Source organism: Caloenas nicobarica, chromosome 21 (genome assembly GCF_036013445.1).
Source record: "Caloenas nicobarica isolate bCalNic1 chromosome 21, bCalNic1.hap1, whole genome shotgun sequence".
NCBI lineage: Eukaryota > Metazoa > Chordata > Aves > Columbiformes > Columbidae > Caloenas > Caloenas nicobarica.
In genome coordinates this window covers 4,051,302-4,071,216 of record NC_088265.1, presented here as the reverse complement: position 1 = coordinate 4,071,216, position 19,915 = coordinate 4,051,302, and the positions used below count along the sequence as shown (strand labels likewise).

The window sequence follows — 19,915 nt, the reverse complement described above, 5'->3', positions numbered from 1 at the left end:
CAGCATCATCCTCCAGTGAATCAAATCCTTTCTTCAGAAAGAGGCAAATGTTAGTAAACAGATAAAACTCTGTCCCCATCTCATTAAAGATACCAGAGCATTTGCATGGCTTTTTCAAGAAGGTTGGAAAAAGCTCTTTGCACACTCTCAGTCCTTGAATATGAAGAGCCCACCCATAGGAGCTCCCTATAAACAGAGTTTAGAAGATCCAGCTTTGAAGAAATAACCCTGACATCTTTCCTAAGTTTCTAGTGTGCCAAATAAATTATTTTAATCTTCTAATTGAGGAGTAAATGATTTGTAGGATATTAGTACAAATGCTTTAGAAGCAGCTCTATTTAGCTTAAGAATCGTAACTTTTATAATGCACCAGTAGGTTTCCAGATTAGGCTATAGACCATTTTTTTGTATGAGCTCAGACTGAAGTTTTCCAATGAGAAATAATAAAGGCAAAGTACTGTCCTAGAGTCACGTTGGCTGGATGTGACAATCACAGATTGGAAGGTCAGGGCATGAGCAAACTGGGCTCTCCAGCACGGTGGGGGAAAACAAACAAAAAAACCAAACAAAAAACCCCAAACTACCCATGATTTAATCACCTTGAAGATAAATTATTCTTTGCCAAAGCTGCACTGCAAGAGAATTAATTACAAGGAGATCTGGCAATCTTAATTTATTGTGCTGTGTCATCAAATTTTGTCCTCTGGCATGCAGCAAGGACTGGGTCAATCTGAACGGATGATGAATTGATCACTTTGACAAGGTTCATTTTGGTAAAACTGTTGGTCGTTATTTTTTTTTTCCCCAATGACTTTTTTTTTCTTTTTGACTGATGTGCTAAGAATAGACCTTCCTGACTTTGAAACGCTGCTGTTCTTTAATGAATGTCACAGCCTTGGGTTTTAAAAGAGAATTTGACACTTAGAAGGCTTGACAAGAGAATGACTTTGTAATTCAGATACCGCTGGAGTCTCTCCCTTGCTGGGTTCAGTTTGCAGCACGGATGCAATGGAAAGAAGAAGGAGACAAGTCTCTCGTGCTGGTTTGAGGACCACACCTCCCACTTTTCAACCCTAGAAAGAGAAAGCAGAGGCAGCTACTGAAATGCTGCTCCTTTAGCAGCAGTAGGAAAAGTAAAGCAGATGCCACAAGTGCAGATCGCTCTCCCAAGGTTTACAGGAAAGTTGTGGACCTCTGCACTCAGAGACAAGTCAAAAATCCTCCAAGAATGACCCTTCCTGGGTGAACTCCAGCTGCCGACGGGCAAATTTATTCCCCTGTCTTTAAGCAGAGAATTAATGCTCAAATCAAAGGTCCTGTCTTTGCACAAACAATAACAAAAAATCAGCCCCCTTTAGGGTTAAAATTTAGCCAACTGAGTTGTTCTAGATCTTTCAATTTGGGGGAAAACAAATGTTCAAAAAGGGGCCTCTTACACAATGAAGTCTGCCTTTCACATTTATACAACAGAGGATGGAGAACTCTAAATGCCCAGATGCTCTGAAAAAAAACCCTGTTTAAAGTGCATTTATCATTTAATGGTTAGATTTGCTAAAAGCGCCAAGATACTGAAATGGCTGATAATCTCAGAGGGATTAGCATGGGTTTAGTGGTGCATTTCACAGCGACTAAACTGAAAGTGTCATCTGTGAATATAAAACTTCAGTAATCACAGTGCTTGGCTTCAGGTCTCCAGTAAATATGCTTTTGAGGACTACAGAGCTTCTTAGTTCGTTCAATTCACTTCATTTATTATCCGGTGGCCTTTAACTCTATGCGAACAAGCAACATACCGCAAAAGCCTTGAAACAGAATTCTCATTTCATCCTTCAGACTCTAAGTTTCCAGGAAAGAACCAAACACCCAGATTTCAGCAAGGAAAGGACTACCCGGGACAAAAATCATTTTGCACTCTCCCATAAAACGATAATATAGAACTGAAAACTGTAATAAAGGCTATCAAAGAGTAGATGGTAGGCATTAGGTGACACAGGGAAGTGGACACATTGTCCGGTAGATGAATTAATGGGATGAAGGGGCGAGGGAGAAGCTGGATCTTTTCAGATGGGAGTCGACAAGGGGAAATAGATGGATGAAGATCATTCCAGGCAGCCAGAGCACCCGGCGAGACAGGTGAACACAGGCAGCTGATGAAGAGGTAACTATGGAGATGCTTAAAAGGGGCTTAAGCCAAAAGGAACGAAGAGTAAGGACACAAATGTCTTCCTGGTTGTTCCTTAAGAGGCACATTAGAAACAGTGTGTTCCAGACCCGGCCGTCACTCCCAGAGGCACAAAAACCAGGACCGAGAGGGAAGATGGTGATAAAGACAATGCTTAATACTGGATTTATGTCATCACCATACCCATGAGAAAGGCGGCCCACACGCCTGTCAATAATGAGGCCATTATCATAATTGATTTGCTACAGAGCAGGGGAGTCAGCTTTGAAATGTTCTGTTTTTCAGCTGACACCCTACATTTTGGAGGTGGGTTAGTGAACTTCAGAGCGTGGAACAGAAAGGCCAGAAAAAGCGAGTCGAGCAAAGCTGTGAGCTAAGGAGAGCTCAGCGACAGAACGTGACTCAGTCCCAGCAGGGGATGGGGTTGGGAACTTAAGGAGAGAGAGAAACAATAAGGTTAAAACTGGAGCTGGCTGACATTTTAAAAAACATGGGTGGTTTTTTTTCCAAGCACAGTGAATCTGTGTGGAATATGTTGTTGTTGTTGTTGCTATTTAACAGGTTTTGACAGGGGAAAGCAGCTTTTCAAATTATTTTTTAAAAAAAGATATTTCATTTTTGCTGCGGTAGGTACCTCTTCCTCTCCTGTTTGGTGTTTGTCACATCCCCTCCTACAGTTCAGGAGGAAAAAGAACCCAACAAAACAAATAAACCAACCAGGAATCCTTCCTCTTTTCTTCCATATCATCCAGGAAAGTGAAATGGCATTTTCCATCAGTTCACTTAGTTCAAATTCCTTGGGTCCCAAGCTGCATAAGACAACTCAATATCTCCTCTGGAAGGAAGGATTGAAATTGGTGAGCTAGAGCTTATAGGTTCAGGCTCCAAAGCAAGCCCATACAGCTAAATATTAAGCCTGTTGTAAAAAGTCGCCTGATGCCCAGGTGAAATAGTTCCCATCCCTATCCAGAAGCCACTCGACATTTATTTCATGCCTTGAGGCCCTTTCACGTCATGTCTCAGTCCAAGAACAGCCTGCAGTGAGCAAGAACCCGACTAATCCATCCTCGGGATGTCTCCTTGGTCACCTCAGCAAGCGGGTGTCCCCTTTCCCCACCGTTGGAACTCCAGGTTGTGTGCTCCAGCCTCTGTCCAGATGGCTCCATCATGTAGCACAGTGGGGAGGATTTCTGAAGGCTGCCGTCGCCCGCTCCACCCCAGATGTCTGAATAAACGCGAGCTGAAATCGCCTCGTCAAGGAGACCTGCCTGCAAAATCTTCTGCCAAAAAAATGTTGGGAAGCCCTGTCTTGTGTTGGAACTGGGTTCTAGTGATCAGATTCTTTGCTGTTGCCTTTATTAACTAGTTGTTTTACCACTCTGCCAAAGGAAGGGAGAATGGAGAGGGCTGGGGGTTGTTCAGCTCCCAGTCTAAGTGCTCGATGCAGCTCAGACACCCCTGCGCCAGCTGCACTATATGGTCACGTCTAGATTAATCAGTATGGCTATATCCACTGGCTTGGGAAGAGAGAGAACTAAAAGTGGGTGTAAATGGCTGTAAAGCTTATTGAAGTTACTCATTTGTACCATGACAGCAGTAAGCAGACGAGGAACGTTTGTTGCTGACACACGTGGTGCTGGGATGGCAACACCGGCCTCCGGGTCCCCGAATCACCCGTGTCAGAGGGACGGGAACACTCTGTGCTCCACCAGCACATCTCCCAGGGGCCGCTGCAGAATTTCCCCGCTCACACACGCCAGATGTCTCGCACAGCCCAACCTGAGAAGCCCTAGAATCTCATTACTCCAGTCCTCCCACTCCACCCAGCAGCACTGGTCGGCAAAGGCTGACTCAGAACAAGCCTTTGTTGTTTGAAGGTCACGAAAATTCCATCAAACGGTAACTGCTGATAACTTCAGCATCATATCAGGCCCTAAACCAGCACAAACAGGAGCCTGCCATGCTCTTTTGTCTCCCCACCACAGCCAGTCTCAGTGTTTTGACAAAGCGATGCTGCAGCAGCATCCCCCTTCCACACTTCCCTTGGTGCGACTCAGGTTTTTTCACCCATAAAACTGGCATAAATCCACTGATTTTCCCGGCTCAGTGGACTCTTGCAGAGTTATTTCATGTACAAGGCTACAAAACGAAACTATCTTCTAGCAATACTACTCACACCCAGGATTTTAAATTCGTCTGAGCTTTTGCACAAGCAATTTCTGCTGCCTTGTTCGGTGAGTCAGCAAGAACGACAGCGGGCGCTTTCCTGACCAGTCACGGGTAGCAAGCAGAGCAACAGTAAATGCTGGCAGAGAATGATTCAAGAGCAAGCAAGGGAATCAACAGCATGCATAAAACTTAACAGATAATTTCCAAAAAGATATCTATATTGGGAAATCACAGTCTGCCTGCGAGCGCTGCGCTGGAAGAAAAAGCAGTTCCATCCACCAGACAATTTGCTCCGTAGGAAACGGTTCCTCGTTTCTCCTCTTTGTCACGGCGCAGCAGAAGTGCCGTGTTTGCGATGCAGCCTGCTGCCTGACAGCAATTCCAGCCACCTGTTCTCCATGTCAGCGCAGCCATTTAGACCCAACTCAGCATTAACTCCAAACAAATACAATAACAAAGAGCAATTCCACGCATTGTCCACCAGCTCCGCTATCCAGGCGCCGGTGCGTTTCTGTCCACATATGGAGCATCAGCTTCGTTAGCGACCGAGTTGAGACAATTAGGAGCCATTCTAGTGGGAACGTGCGATGCTGGAATGCACAACCAGGGGTTCCAACCATGGGATGGGTTTGTGATGGATTTTTTTTTCCCCAGAAGCTTAATGCAAGAGATTTGTCCCCAGAGACCCCAGAAGCAAGAGGAACAACCGGGAGGAGATTCAGTAAAAAAGCTCATTGTGCCACCCAGCAACTCTTATTGTCACCTGATGACTCTGTGCAATTGTCTCCATCTCCCCCCACATTTTCACCATCTTCCTGGGGAAGGTGTGAGCAGCACTATGTGAAGCTATTACCTTCATTTGCTGTAGCACAGGCCTCCACGCCATTAATTAGTGTTCATATATCAGGTCTAGTAAGTTGGCATGTGACACTAGATCAAATTCCGTTAATTTTTCCGTCCCCTGAATACTTTACAGCTATTAGTTAGGGGTGTGAGCTGTGTGAAAGCTGCTATAAAAGTGAGATCTGGAAACAAGGACTCATAAATCACAGGCAGGCAGACGCTCAGCACACGTTGCTTTCAGTGAAACACAGGACCTTATTTTATAATAATGAACAGCAACCTCTCTATTAATGATGCAGAAAAAACACATTGAGAAGATATTTATTAAGTAATATGTTTCTAGACAAATTGACACCCCAGTTTACCCCACAGAATGCTTCACTTCTAACTCTAACAAACTAAGGGAAGCTTTGAACTTCAGCCGAGATGCCACAACTGCATATAACATGTATTTCAATCAAGCAAAAAACGTCCACAAGGTCACTTACAGAGATCACTCTTACTGGGTGGATGGATATCTGGATAACTAAAAAAGAGGTATTAGAAGTAAGCAAGGTATCTACAGAGGATAAAAATATGAAACAGCCTCCAAAAAAGCTTACTTTTAAATGTAAAGCAAAGGAATAAAGTGAGAATTGTCAAACTCTTAAAAAAGAGAGAGAGTAGTTTATTCTATTCATTCCTGTAGAATGCAGCAAACACTAGAAAGGGAATGGTCTTATGTAAAAAGAAAATATCAGTGCAATGGCAACTGAGTAAAACCAGCGACAAATACATGCAGGCTAGAAAAAAGACGACATTTTCTCAATAGGAGAATGAAGTTCTAAAAGAATATACTCAGGAGGAGCAAGAGTTTCTATTAGTTCAAGCCAGAGCTTGTGAAGTTCAAGATGAAAATGTACAAAAGGACGTTTGCAATCGGAGGGGACTGGTCTCGGTGCTCTAGGGGCTTCCTGACCATCCTGTGTTTCCCTCTGCAAATTTTGCATATTCTGACACTTTTTTTCAAAGTTCTGCGTTTCATCAGCCAGGATATCTACGACTAGTAGAGAAGCCAAGATCCATTAAACTCCATATTCTGTGCATTGTTCTATAAATAGATCGAACATCATGTTCCTCAGCGTTGGAAAAGATTAAACGATATAGTGCATTTGAAATGATGTTCTGTTGCTTTAATGGTGCCAAGGGTAAGGTAGGATTAAAAGGAGAGCCACAGCGGAGGGAAGGGGAATCTTTCATCTCTGGAAAGTAATGAAGAGGCCCAAAATAAGATCAAGGTCTGACTCGAAGTGGTTCTGTCAAATTATATAGGAATATAATGAGTTCTACACTACCTAATTTCCATATGCAGGTCTACAACATCCCCCCAAAAAGCAAAAAACTGACAGAGTACTTAAACTTGGCTCGAAAGCTGTTTAATGTAAAGATTTGAGAGGAAGGAAAGTCCAAGTGTGCATACTTTGTGTCTTAGGAAAAAAAAGCTTAAAATGACAGAAAGATGATCTGTAAGAACCAACTTTTCCAACTTGGCTGCTGCCCATTACAATAGCTAGATGGAACCACGGCCAGCACAATAACAACCAGCACTTATTATATGGGCCATTTGCTTTTAAAACAGCCATTATTTCCCTCGGCGTTCAAACACACGCAATAACCGAGCCCTCGTTTGGCAGCCCAGCCTCTTTCCAGGCTTGGTTAAGGACGGCACAGCAGCTCCCGGAGCCCTAAGTAGGACAGATGATCAGCATTGCCGATTATACTGAGCACTCCACACAGCAGATCCATTTAGTTTCTCGTCCACTCTATTATATTGGAATGTTTTTTAAAAAAAAAAAAAAAAATTAAGAACCTTCCATTTTCCGCTTGGCAAGGGAAAAACTCCCACAATAACTGGGGAGCTGAGCTGTTTTCCACCAGATGAAGGTTACATCCATTCCCTTTCCAAGCTACATATGTGCACCAAGTTCCCATTCAGAAGTACAAATTGATGTCTTTGCTGAATTCCTTTCCGAATTTTATGCTAAAATTAGTCAAAGGTACCACAGACAAGATCATTTTAGGAAGGTGAGAACACAACTACAAGAAAATACCTTTTTGTCATCCCACACTCTAAGCCCTGTTGTTAAATCTGCAGAAAGTCCTGTTCAGATGTACAATCTGCTTGTTATCTTTTCTATAGCCTAAAATCAACCATGTTTTTTCCATCTAGAATTTAAGTCCAGACCCAAACTAGCAACAGATACAGACAAATGAAAGAAAAATCAAGCGTGTACTGAATGGCTGGGATATTTCACCTTGGAAATACAAATCAGATCTGTTGAATACTTTGGAGAACAGCTTCATTTCAGCCTTAAAAGACCAGTGCTATGCACATACCGCACCATCACTGCAGCAGTCAGCAAGAGCTCTACCCATATTCAAACTACTAATTGTTTAGGAAGAAATACATGAAACACTGTTAATTATCGAGCGTAGCTGCATTTCTGCCAGGAATGTTCTTAGTGTAGTTTTAGCAGATAAAGTTAGATAGGATATGGAGCAGAGCATATGAGAAAAGGCAACAAGTGCTGGGACTGTTCAGCCTAAAGAACAGGAGGCTCGAGGGATCTTATTAATGTATAGAAATACCTGAAGGGAGGATGCAAAGAGGACGGAGTCAGGTTCTCTTCTTCAGTGGTACCCAGTGATGGGACCAGAGGTGATGGGCACAGACTGAAACACAGGAGGCTCCATCCAAACATCAGGAAAACACTTTTTCAGTGTGAGAGCGACCGAGCACTGGCAGAGGTTGCCCAGGGAGGTGGAGTTTCCATCCTTGGAGATATTCAAAAGCCACCTGGACACAGCCCTGGGCAACTGGTGGCCCTGCTTGAGCAGGGGGTTGGACAAGATGCCCTCAGGAGGTCCCTTCCAGCACTGATGGCAATAACGGCTCCAGTCCAGAGGGAGGAGTGGACACAGGACCTGCACACGTAGCACCCGACATACACATACTCCAGTCACCTCCTTGCTCAAGTTCAGAGGATCTGGAAAGCTGAAGATGGCATCACTTCATATTTGCCAGACATCGATTGTAACTTCAGAGTTTATTACAGCGCATAAATCAAGAGCGAACATTACTCTCCGTAAGAACTAGATGAAAAATCATTAATAAGTAATAATTAGCTGTTTCCTGGGCCTGCCATCTGGTAAGCATTTTTCCTAGCCAGCAAAACCTGCTCCTTGCACTTCTCCAAAGCAGCTAAAGATGAAGACAGGCTATTCTTCCTTGTCAGTCCCCTTGGGAAATGTAGATACCCAGGATGCTGACAGCTACTTCCATCACCTTCCCCACCACAAGGGCTTCATTGCCCTTCCTGCTTATTCCGAGCCTCCAGTGTCTTAAAAAGCAGTAAAGAGCCAGAAGTTACTGAGACCTGCCTTCCATCCTGCTCTCAGAAACACGTGGCCTCCAAGATAACCAAATTAATAACTCTAACCTGCAAGTGGCTGTCATTAGTGTTATTATTTTCATCATATAAATTATCTTCCAGATTAGGTCACATGCATTTTGAGATGCTGTGGTTTCCTAGCAACTCCTCTTACCGCCCTCCATGCAGACACAGTGTGCCGTTTTCTTTTCCTTTTTTAGCCTCTCGGTGCAGGTGTTATATTCAGTAACAGTGATCTCAGGCCTGGCCCTAATGACCTTTAGTCCGTCACGTTTGTGGGCTAAGACGCAGAACACAACGACCCCCCTATGCCCTCAAAAGATATTTGCAGCAGATGGACACAAAAACATGGTCCTCCATTTGTCTGTCTTCTGTCCTGCAGATCAGAAGTGCAGGACAGGGATGACAAAAGCATAGCCACACGTGTTAAAAACCGGCAGAATTTGGAAGACCCCATCGGCCTCATTCTCTAGGTTTCTGATGGCAAAATATGCGACAGTACGTGTTGGGCATGGCCAATGTACCACATCCCACACAAACATACAATGTGTAACTAAACGTCATGTAGAGCTCGTGTCACTTGATAGATGCGCTTCCAAACAATGCACGTTCACACACAGACTTTCACATAAAAATACAAACTATGGGTTTAGAGTTGCTTCTAGTCCAATGTGGGAAACTGTCTGGAGGGCTAAACCAATTTTAGGCACCAATTTTAATTAACTTCTCCAGCTGAGTTAATCAAGATCTCTACCAAATTTAATCACGATGGGGGAACAAAGTTAGGCGATGTGACTATCCCAGACAGTCTTTTGTGTAATGAGAATAGGATTAACTTCTGTCCTGCCCCACTGACATTTTTTAAAATAACAATGTCTGTTCTAAACTACAAAAGCTATGGGGCTTAATTATTTAGATAGCTAGTGGCCCTGTTTCAAAGAAGAAAAGGGAACAGACCTCAGAAATGAACCATCTCCAGCCCACGTGGAGCACAGCTATTAATATTTGATCCCCTGCTAGCTTGGGGGCAAAGGGAATAACGTTCACTACAAGAGCCTAAGACTGAATGCACTTTAACGATCGACTGAACTGGAGATGAGGATGGAACCTTCCTTGCTCTAGGTAAGGTGGGGCACTCATAATTCCTGCAGCAAAAGGGCCGATATTTTGTTGGGCATGGAAAGGCAATACAAGTTTTCTGCGGTCGCCATCAGAGCCTCATTGTAGAGACCATCACTGAATCCTATAGCCAGTCCTGACTAAGAAAGAGATAAGATCATTGCCAAAGGGAAAGGAGACACAAAGTCATATACTTACAAATGGAAGAAGTAATTTAACGGAAATGTAATTAGCAGGAACAGAGAGACAATGCCATATAACTGGGAAATGGGACATCCCTCAGTCCCTGCTCTCTCCCCATCACACATCTTCAATAGCAGCACTCTCTGCAATTTTTGTTCCAGATGACAGTCTTATTCGAGGCCCAGAACAATAAGGCAGTTTGGGAAAGTCTTAAAAAAACCCCTGAAGATGCAATTTCATTTTCTTGTCGTATCCTCACTCTAAGTCTCGCAAATACAACCAGATTTCACTCTCATATACCGACCTGGAGTCTCAGTGTTAAAATGGGACAATGAAACCTAGGTGAAGTATAGAACAGAAAGTCAATTTTGGATGTCCTCGTTTTGGGGTGTCAAAAGAAGACCTATTTTTCACACCACCATAGTCTGTGTCACCTAATTAAAGCTGCAAACGAGCATCCTGTACATGTCTTTGCCTGAGAAATTGTCTGCTTAAGCAGGAACTCTTAAGGTTAAACAAATCTTTCAAATATTGAGGGCCAGAGTCACTCACGCATGTACAGTAATAGAGCTCCTGGAATTATAACACTCTCTGGACCCACTGCAGATATTTGCCTCTTGGCTTTACTCTTCCTACAGTGCATACCCATTAGCACCTCTAATTAGAAAGGAAAATCACAAGCTCCATGTTATTTAAAAGATTATGCAGCATTTTAAAATACAGCACAATATAATTATTTTTTAACGGCCTCAGCTATTTCATGTATTTACTTTTAATGGTGTTTGACTCATAAATTAACAGCAGAAAAGAAAAAGGCAAATCAGCACTTGACAGAGAAGCAGGCAACAATTGAAAAGAAAACCCGAAATGCTAGAAACTGTGTGATTAAAAAGCGAGAGTGCCTTATACGTTTTGCTTGCTTGCTTCATTCTGAACTGGTTTTTAATCCTTTAACTTGCCCACTTGGAGGCCAAGAAGGTCAGGGATAAATAAAATTAAGAAGAGTTGAATGTCTGTGTTGTTGCGGAGTAAATTCTGTCAGTTTGTCAAGAGATGCATATTTTTGGACAAAGCCTTACATTATCAGGTACCAAAGTTAATAAACTAGCACTGCCACTGCAGAGGGCAGAAGGAACAAATACAACGCCTTTCCCTGCTGCAGGATGATGAGCGTTTGTATTTTCCCGTATTAAATTAACAGTCCGTACTACTTGTCTGGTAAGGGCAGCGAGTTATTGTACCAAAGCTCCCTCCGCATGCCCGTTACCAGCCCCTTGTCCTGCAGCAGCATCTCCACCGTCGCTGGGGAGCGGGTGTCACCGCGCTGGCCGCAGGACAAGCAGGGCAGGTGACACCACAGAGCACAGAGCTGAAAGACAGAGAATGAAACCACCAAGCACATTAGACAAAGGACGAGCCACAGAAGCAGCACAGGCACAGAGCACGTCCGCACCGCTCGGTCACGTACAGTCATTCGATGCTCCTATGCCAGGAACGTGCCCAAGACAAGTGTCTCTAGTTGCTGTGCACCTCACCCCCCAAAAATTACTGTTAATTTTTGAAAGGACAAAAAAAACCCTGCAGGACTCCATTTCTTATCTCTGGAAAGGCCATTAACGCTCTGTAGTGGATCATGTTCTTTGGATATATGAACTTCTCTGACTCCCGGAGACAGAGCCGTGCTAGCTGTTCTCAACAGCATTTGTCCTGTCCACACACCGCTTGTATTTCACCCCCAGGCTATTCAGGTACAGGGAGAACCTCAAGTGTCCTCCCTCCTGGTACTGCCGGCACAGGACAACTCACTCGGCGTGCCAAACTCTAACTTCAGCGTGTTTGCCTTCTCCACAGAAAGCCCGGCTGGCGAGGATCCGAGTGGCCAAAACAGGCAGCTCCAACGCTTACCTTCAAAGCAAGCGGAACGGCCTCCTGAACGAAGCCCTCGAGCTGACGGTGAGTGCAGAGACAACAGCTCCTTCCAGAGTTTGAGCAGCTCCCTGTTCCCACTCGGCTCCCTCCCTCGCTACCTAATTGCTCATTATGCAGCGTGGCAGCCTCGCACACGGAATGCCACAATTACTGTGTGTGCCGTGTGGAGGCACAGCTGGAATCCAGCTGCAAGATTGGGCGGGAGGGGAAAAAAAGCTTCCTTGGGTTCCTCCTTGAGCCCAGAAAGGATTTGACCTTCCAGCAATGACCGGGGTGACAGTTCCCTCATGTCCCTCTGTGCAAGGGAGCCGTACTGATTTCTACAGCCCGTACTACAAATATCCACTCTCATCCAACATATTGTTAGTTATTTATTAAGAGAATCTCTCTAATATGAACTATATGATCATGCCCAATAGGACAGGAAAATATTCCCTAGCTCCTGTTTCAGGCAGTTTGGTGGCGAGTTTATTTTTACCAGAAAGGCCTCCAGAGGCTAACACGAGCTGTTCACAAGAAGAAAAGTTTTAAGTGCGTCAGATTGCTCAGCAGAATCAGTGGGAGTGAGAGGTTATTACATTAAGCCTGATCAACACCAGAGCAGGTATTAGCACATTTCATGGATTTAGTTTCAAACAAATCAGCCTTTCGTGCACACGGGGAGCAAAGAGCGAGATGCAGGATGCTTAACTGAGCCACCACAGCCCTCTAGCACTTGTTCATGCATCCTTACTTGGGGTCTAATCCTTCAGTGTCTACTGTTTTCCCTGGCACACATCCTTGCATTTGTAAAATCAAAGCTGAAAAACCTTTTCAGCTCATGGTGAAAGCTGCTCACTAGGAGCAGAGCCCACTCCTACCCAAGCTCAGTGGGTGCAGCACCTTATTTTGCACAGAGGATGCTACTCAGTGCAGACAGAGGAATCCAGTCCTTCACAATTGGAATAGTTTTCAACTGATTCTACAAAAGCACTTCACAGGAAGTACAGATTTGGAGGGCAGGACGCCCAGATCGTTTTCTGTTCTCCCTTCCAAAACAAGTTTGATCCTTCTGACTACACATCTAACGTTGTCTCCTGCTCTGCGAATGGCAGTGACACTCAGAAAATCTGTTTCTTGAGCCATATGTTGCTGTTGAGCAGCTCAAGAAGAAGATGTGGGTTTTTTTTTTTTAATCAAGAATATGAGAGCCCAGGAAGACTGATCACACCTAGTCCAGAGCCTTATCCCCACCAAGGAAAGGCTCAGGACTGGGATGTAGCTCAGCTGAGATGCTGCATTACCCAAGAACAAGCAAAAAACCCACCATACTATAAATTTAAAACTTCCTTTTGACCTTTAGGTTTCTAGTCTTTAAAAAACACCAGAAGAGCTTAGCAGGGACACTCAGTTTGCACTTGATCTTCCAGCCTGTCTTCCCAACAAGAATCTCCTCACTTCTCCCGTCAACCAAACCTCCCTGCCAAGACCACGCACGGCACAGCAGCTGACGCACCGGTGCTCAAGTCCAAAATGCAGGAGGTTGAGAGAAATATTTGGCCGAATGGGTTCATTCCCTGGCGCTTGCCTAAAAATAAGTGAAGACGGGTCATTCTGTTGGCTACAAAACTACTGTAGACACAGGAAGCAAGACCAAAACATTTCTAGAGAGGTTCTAGAGGATTTTTTAACCCATTAATAATTAAATTTAGACATACAGTAGCACTTAGAGCAGGTTTTTCCAAGCTTTCCTGGGTGCAGCTTGCTTTCTGGTGGACTTACAGTTCTAAATGCTAACATGACCTCCCGCAAGATCCACAAATCCTAAAATATCTCCACCATCTTTGAGTACCCGAGGAGAAGCCTCACACTGAATCAAGAACCATCCACAGGTAGTGGCGTTAATTAATTATAGAACTGCAGAGCATCCTTTGTTGTAGAGGTATGCATTGTCCATTTTAACTCCACAAGGCAAGATTTTATGTCCTTTCATTTTATGGCAGGAGAACAAACTATTCCTACGAGTACAAAATGTGAATGACAGCACAGTCTAGCCAGCCAAATTTTTTTAAGCTGTAAAAATATGGAGGAATGTGACTCGTGTAGTTGCTGTTTTAGGGACCAAAATATTATCTACATACTGTGCATATCCATCGGTCAAATTAGTACCAAACTGCTTCGTCGGTCAGGTACACGTCCCATTTTGATACCTTGCCCAGGACTCATGCTGACGTTAATGGACTTCACGTGGCCAGATTGCCATAGGGTTGGTTTGTTACCCAGCAGTAATTTCAACTACAATTACTATATGGCCACGACTAGATATTATCACTCTCATCATTAGCATCGCACAGTACTGTGATCAATGCGTAATTGTTTTACGAGTGCCCAGCAGATTGCCCTGCAGTCTGGCACCTTGAGGGTTGACTCAAGGAAAACAACTGCCCCAGAACTCATCCCGGCTGTGGCTCTGCAGGAAAACTAATCAATTGAGAAATAAGGACTGTTCAAAATTCCGGAAGGTGCCAGAATGTCCTTTCATTAGCACCAGAATGAATACACTGACACCATCTTTCAAGGGAACAGCACGTCTTCAGCCTGTAGCCTCATACCAAAGTAAAGAAAAGCATTTATCCAAGGACAGCAGCAGGAAGGAGATCTGCTCCTAGCAAGAATACAGACGCTCGCTTCAGAAACTAGTAGATTTGTGGTATTTTGCATTTCCTATCTAGACATGAAGTACTCAAGACATTTTTCTTCTCATTTAGAGAGATTTTTAGTGGGTTTTATGTCAGAAGCGCTCAATGGATGGTGAGCTTTTCTTCCCATGGCAGCAGCCTACATATCCTCTTAGCGTTAATCTCCTTGTACGGCTAGCCGAAATTCCCTTTTAGCTAAAATGCTCGGAGGTGTAGAGCCTAGAAACAGTGGGTTGTGAGGTCTTGTGCCTTTTCACAAGCAGAATCTGCTTAGCCATAGATAAGCTCTATCACCATTCTCACAGGAAGGGACAGTCTCGCCATCAAATCAATTCATCTCACTCCACCAGGCTCCAGCTGCGCCTGCTGAAGCACTAAGTACAAGAGGTAAAGTGGAAGTATTTTGGATTTCGGAACTGACACTCCAGTGTTTCAGTCTCCCTCCAAGCAACCAGCAGTTCACTGAATGACTTCCAAGAACAAACTGAATGGGAGCTGGCATCAAACCCTTGCGATACTGGCATCTCCACTCAAAAAGCAAACCATCTCCTCTCCTCCCCACCACCAGCTTTTTCATTCCAGCCAGACTCTTCTAATGAAGACACAGATTTTGTTTGCCTGCGGTAATGTAGGTAGCACTGCCGCAATCTCTATAGGTACACATTTCCTCAACAGTCCTATCAAAATGCCAGGCGTTTGTCCCACGTTGGCGCTCTCGCTGTCCTCGGGCAGTAGTTCCTGCAGGTCTCATTCTCAATTTGCGTGCCAGGATGTTCTCGGCGGTTGCACACTCTTTGTTTCTAAGAGCACTGAGCTGACTGAAGAAAGGAAGATAAGGTACAAGTCCTACTCACTGTTGCACACTTTATTCCTGGCTGCCATCCCTCAATCCCTCTCCATCAGCAGCAAGTCCAGCCTTGGGATGGAAGGTAGAGACTAAGTTGTGCTGTCAACATTAAACAATTGGCTTCGATCTTCTGCCAGAAGCACAGAAGCTCTGTCTTTGCTTTCAGATTCCATTTAGATCTCTCTCAAGCAAATCCTCATAAAAATATACTGTTTGTAATTTGTGCTCTTTGTCTCTCTCCAGTGTGTTAGTGTAGTATCATATCTGCTTTAGGGCTTGCAAGGATGTCCATGGGAAATATTCCAGCACAGCCTTCAGAGCCAGTAATCTCAGCAGGGTACAAACAGGACCTGCTTGATGTGTTAGCTCACCAGGAAGATTGTTAATAAGAAAAATAGAACTGTTCGGGTTTTTTTTAGGCCACTTCTAAAAATACTTCTAGGGATGCTTCATCTTCCAAAACAACAACAAAATCCATAACCTGCCTAAGATGCATTCCCATAGGAATGTATTAATTCTGTATACCATCAGTCAGCTGTCTTAACCTACCAGTTTGGCTCTGTTTGGACATCTGTCAGAGACAGAGTTATTCTCTCAGTTAAGGATCACAGAACCATCCTAGAAAAGGCATCCAGATGATGCATTTGCAGCGAGTCAGTGGGCACACGGGGTTACTTAAAAGCAAAGCTTTAAGCAGAGTTGAACTTGACCCCATCAAGAGCAATAGACAACACCTTGGCACTTGTGCCGAGATGTTTAATGGTGTCTCCCACCCCACCTATTTTCTGTCCTGAACAGTTAAGATACTGCTGTTTCATGTCTTAAGAAGAGATTCAAGCCACGCACATCCATTTTTGGCTTTCAAATTCAGGCATTACAGAAGACACCAGACATCCCGTCCTTATGGAGCCCAGGGAAATATTTTACAACACTTAATTGCTATTTTAATACATGTAATTGTCTTTGAAGACGCTAATCGTGAGAGACACATGCAGATTAACGTGTCATGAAATTGCAGTAAATTTCAAGATCAGGAACTTTAGTATTAATAGTAAGACAACATCTTTAACAACCCAGATCTTAAATCTGCCATCACAGAACAGAGAAAGCGAGAAAAATAATCCTGGCCCTCAAATAGCACAGAAACTCTCTAAACAACTCCTGTTGCTTCTTTTCCTTCCATTTCTGAGGTGCATCTGCTCATCAGGTCAGTGATACACTATGTTTTGAGGAATGCAAGCATCTGATTCACTGATACAGCACAGAGGTCAAAACTACAGAGCACATTTCTTCCCTCCACACCCAAGTTAACTAAATTAACCCATCGCAATTTGGATGAACGCTTGATGCCAAGCGTCCTGCAGGAGCAAAACACTACACACATACTGAACTCACGATCCCAACCTCTTATCCACTTCTATCGCAGCTGTTTCAAGCAGATCAAGCCCCTCAGCTTAACAAAAGCACAGAGATTGGCTTGAGATCCATAGCTAATCCCAGCCACTAATAAAACTAGCAAGTCTGAGCAGTCTCTTCCCAAAACCACCACGCGCACACATACCCGATGTAGAAGCTGAGAACAGACCAGCAAAAGTCCCCCAATAAGTCTTTCTAATGCAGAGTCCTTAAGCAGAAATGCCACAAGCACCTCAGCCCCATCAATTCTTCCTATATCTTCCTAGGAAGGACCACTCCTTTTAATAGGGGGTTTTTTTTTCCCTACTCTCATCTGTACCCAATCCCTTCCCAGATGGCACCCCCTGCTCTCTGAATTAGTTTACAAATTTGTTCACTACATTTCAGCTGTTTGAGCACACAAAGAAAATAGGGGAAAGCTGGTCCCCAATTGTCCAGATGTTGCTGTACAACGAGTCAAGTACCTGGATCGTGAGGTCTCTGAAACAGGTTCACCTTGTTCAGTTTTTGTGCTACAATGCACAGAGGGTTCCTGGTCACTTCTTGGGGCTCCTGGGTACTAAAAAATAAATCACAGTAAATCACCCTGCTGAGTGAAAGGCACAAGCAACTAATGAAGATGGGCCCTTCCTTCTCCTAGAGAACTGCTGCCACATTTCACGTGAACAGAAACCCTTTGCCACTGCTGCCCAATGCTTCTTCACTTATTTGTTTTCTTTATCTTCTGGTTCCTGAGCCTTGACATCATACGTCAACAATATTTCTCAGGTTTCCTCCACAGCTACAAAATGGCTAGAAACACCCTGGTTTGGAATCAAAGCTGAGTTCCTCACTTGAGTTTACAAGCCAAATCACTGAGAGAAAAAAAAAAGAGGGAACCTCGTAAGAGTCATGAGAAAAATCTGCAAGCTGGCCACACTGAGATTATCTTTACAACTGTGAAAGCTGATGCTGTAGTTTGGTTTGTTTTCATGGTTTTACACCTGGTTTGGCTTTTTTTTCCCCCCCTCCCTTTTCTGGCTATTCAGGGATCCACTGAAGATGAACAGCATATGACTAAAGGCACCTCCTTAATTGAAAGCCAACATCACCACCTGCTGCACTGCCTGGAAAAAACAACTGTAAGTAGCAACACAATCCTCTTAACGTCTTACTGGGTCTTTGTGCTTGGCCCGCGCTTTGCACAGAAAAGACGTGCACGCACATGCTCAGGGATCCTCAGCAGACCTACAAACTATCCCAGAGGGGGCTGACACTCAAGCTCCCAAGAATATTCTGCAATGGGTTAAGGGCACTTCTATTTCACTGTCTTTTTTAAAAAAATAATTCCTGTGCAAAGGGATAAAGATGTGATCATCTGCCACTCCAGCCATCTACAACGGTACAAAGTCAATAGCGGGTTGCTCAGTCAAGTTCACTCGAACGTAAATAACTTTTCAGTGTGGGGTTAGGGAGATCCTACAAACAAGGTGCACATTAAGTTTAATTTCTTCAGTGCTTCTGGAAGAAAATTAAGCTGCGTTTGCCTGGCGCTGTCAGTCACACATTATATATACGTGTCGCTTGTGCTAACTAGCGATAAAGGACACTTCTGCTGCCTTAAGATGAGGAAGCTACTGACGGTGAGTCCAAACTACAGCCTGGTCACCAGTGCCAAGAGGCTGGAAAAAATAACCTTTAGCCCTTTATATGGCCCAGAGCAGATGGACTTTCTTAATGGGTTTAAAGGTTGCGCATGTAAGAGCAGGTAATTTAGCTCAAAGCCAGTCAAGCAGTTTCTATAACGTGACTTTTCTGTTCATATCATGCAAAGTGTTGGGAGTGAGAATTTCATTTTTCATTATTAAGTGATTCTGTACGCAGAAGTCTCTGGGAATGTTTCAGGTGTTTATACATATGTTTTACTTCCAGGTTTATATAAAAGGTTCTGCAGTAAAGGAACATATTATCTATACCATGATTCATTCTAGAAAAAATGGAGAGATTAACACTTGAAATATTCGTGCCTTTTTCTAGCTGCATCCATCATCAAATGTACTTTTGATTTCTGACTTGCAAGAGCTTTCTTGTAGATAAATCACCTTCACTTCCATAGTTTGGCTTATGCTGGAATAACACCAGTTAGGGCCTCAGAGATACACTGGAAGAAGAGGACTGGTTATTTACAGTGACCTGCTGGTTTATCACAATAAAGGTCACCCTTCCAGGACAGTGAACTGATTCTTCCTGTATCAATGACTATCAAATTTATTTTCTAAGACTCATCTTGCCTTTATTTCTAGCAATTTTTGGATGTTACGTAACAAGCAGATTATTGCACAATCTGACTCTTCAGTTTAGAACTTTACGCTTAAAACCTTCACTGCCAGGACCCCTATTTCACAAGAATGTTTTTATTTGAAAACAAATGGGCTGAAGCGAACAAAAGCTGACAACCCTGCCTCCAGAGTCTGCCCTTGTAAGACCCTGACTTTGTAAAGCCTTGGAGAAATTCTGACCTGTGCGCATGGGTGCTGGAAGTAACGCGGCCAAAGCAGATCCTCATTTCTGGATGTATTTGTCTACCCCAACAACACGCGCGTCTGCTCAGCCAGCAAGTCCCAGTGGTTGAAAATGTTCCACCTGTTGCTCTTTTCAAGCAAAAAACGGCAATAACAGGGATACTTTGAATTTTCATTAAAACCTAGAAAGAAATTCTGCACAATATTTAATGCGTTTCCCCCTGTGTTTTTCAGCCAGTTTGGATTTTTCAGCGAGTTTGGATTCTGGTCTGAAATTATCACTCAAAATAGTTCAATCAGCTTGTGTGGAAATCCTATCATTCTCGTAAACTATTAAAATATTACGCAGCAGTTCTCCTCCCAGAAATTTAAATAGTAGTAAAAGAATTTTTAAGCACTGAAGAGTCATTTTGTGACCACGTTGCGGGAATGGAATGAGGAATGTACCGTGGCTGCAAACTTGTTTCAATGGGCAATTCGCCTTTCCTCAAACTAGGCAGAAGGATTCTAAAAGTACCTGATTTATTGTCATGGTATCTGCAGTTGTCACTAGCGCACAGACCTACAGTTGAATGGCTGTGAATGGCTCACGAATCTGGTGTGTCGGGTGACAAAGT

At 43.7% G+C, this 19,915-nt stretch overlaps 1 protein-coding gene across 2 annotated transcripts in view; it reads left to right on the top strand.

Annotated features, from left to right (window-relative positions):
- The window catches only part of KCND3 (potassium voltage-gated channel subfamily D member 3), a 107,480-nt gene that overhangs the window by 83,412 nt on the left and 4,153 nt on the right, over positions 1 to 19,915 (top strand). For both annotated transcript variants that reach the window (XM_065649523.1, XM_065649522.1), the window contains exons 3-4: positions 11,779 to 11,880; positions 17,826 to 17,918. In XM_065649523.1, coding sequence (XP_065505595.1) covers positions 11,779 to 11,880; positions 17,826 to 17,918 — 195 coding nt within the window. The remainder of the gene's footprint in view (positions 1 to 11,778; positions 11,881 to 17,825; positions 17,919 to 19,915) is intronic.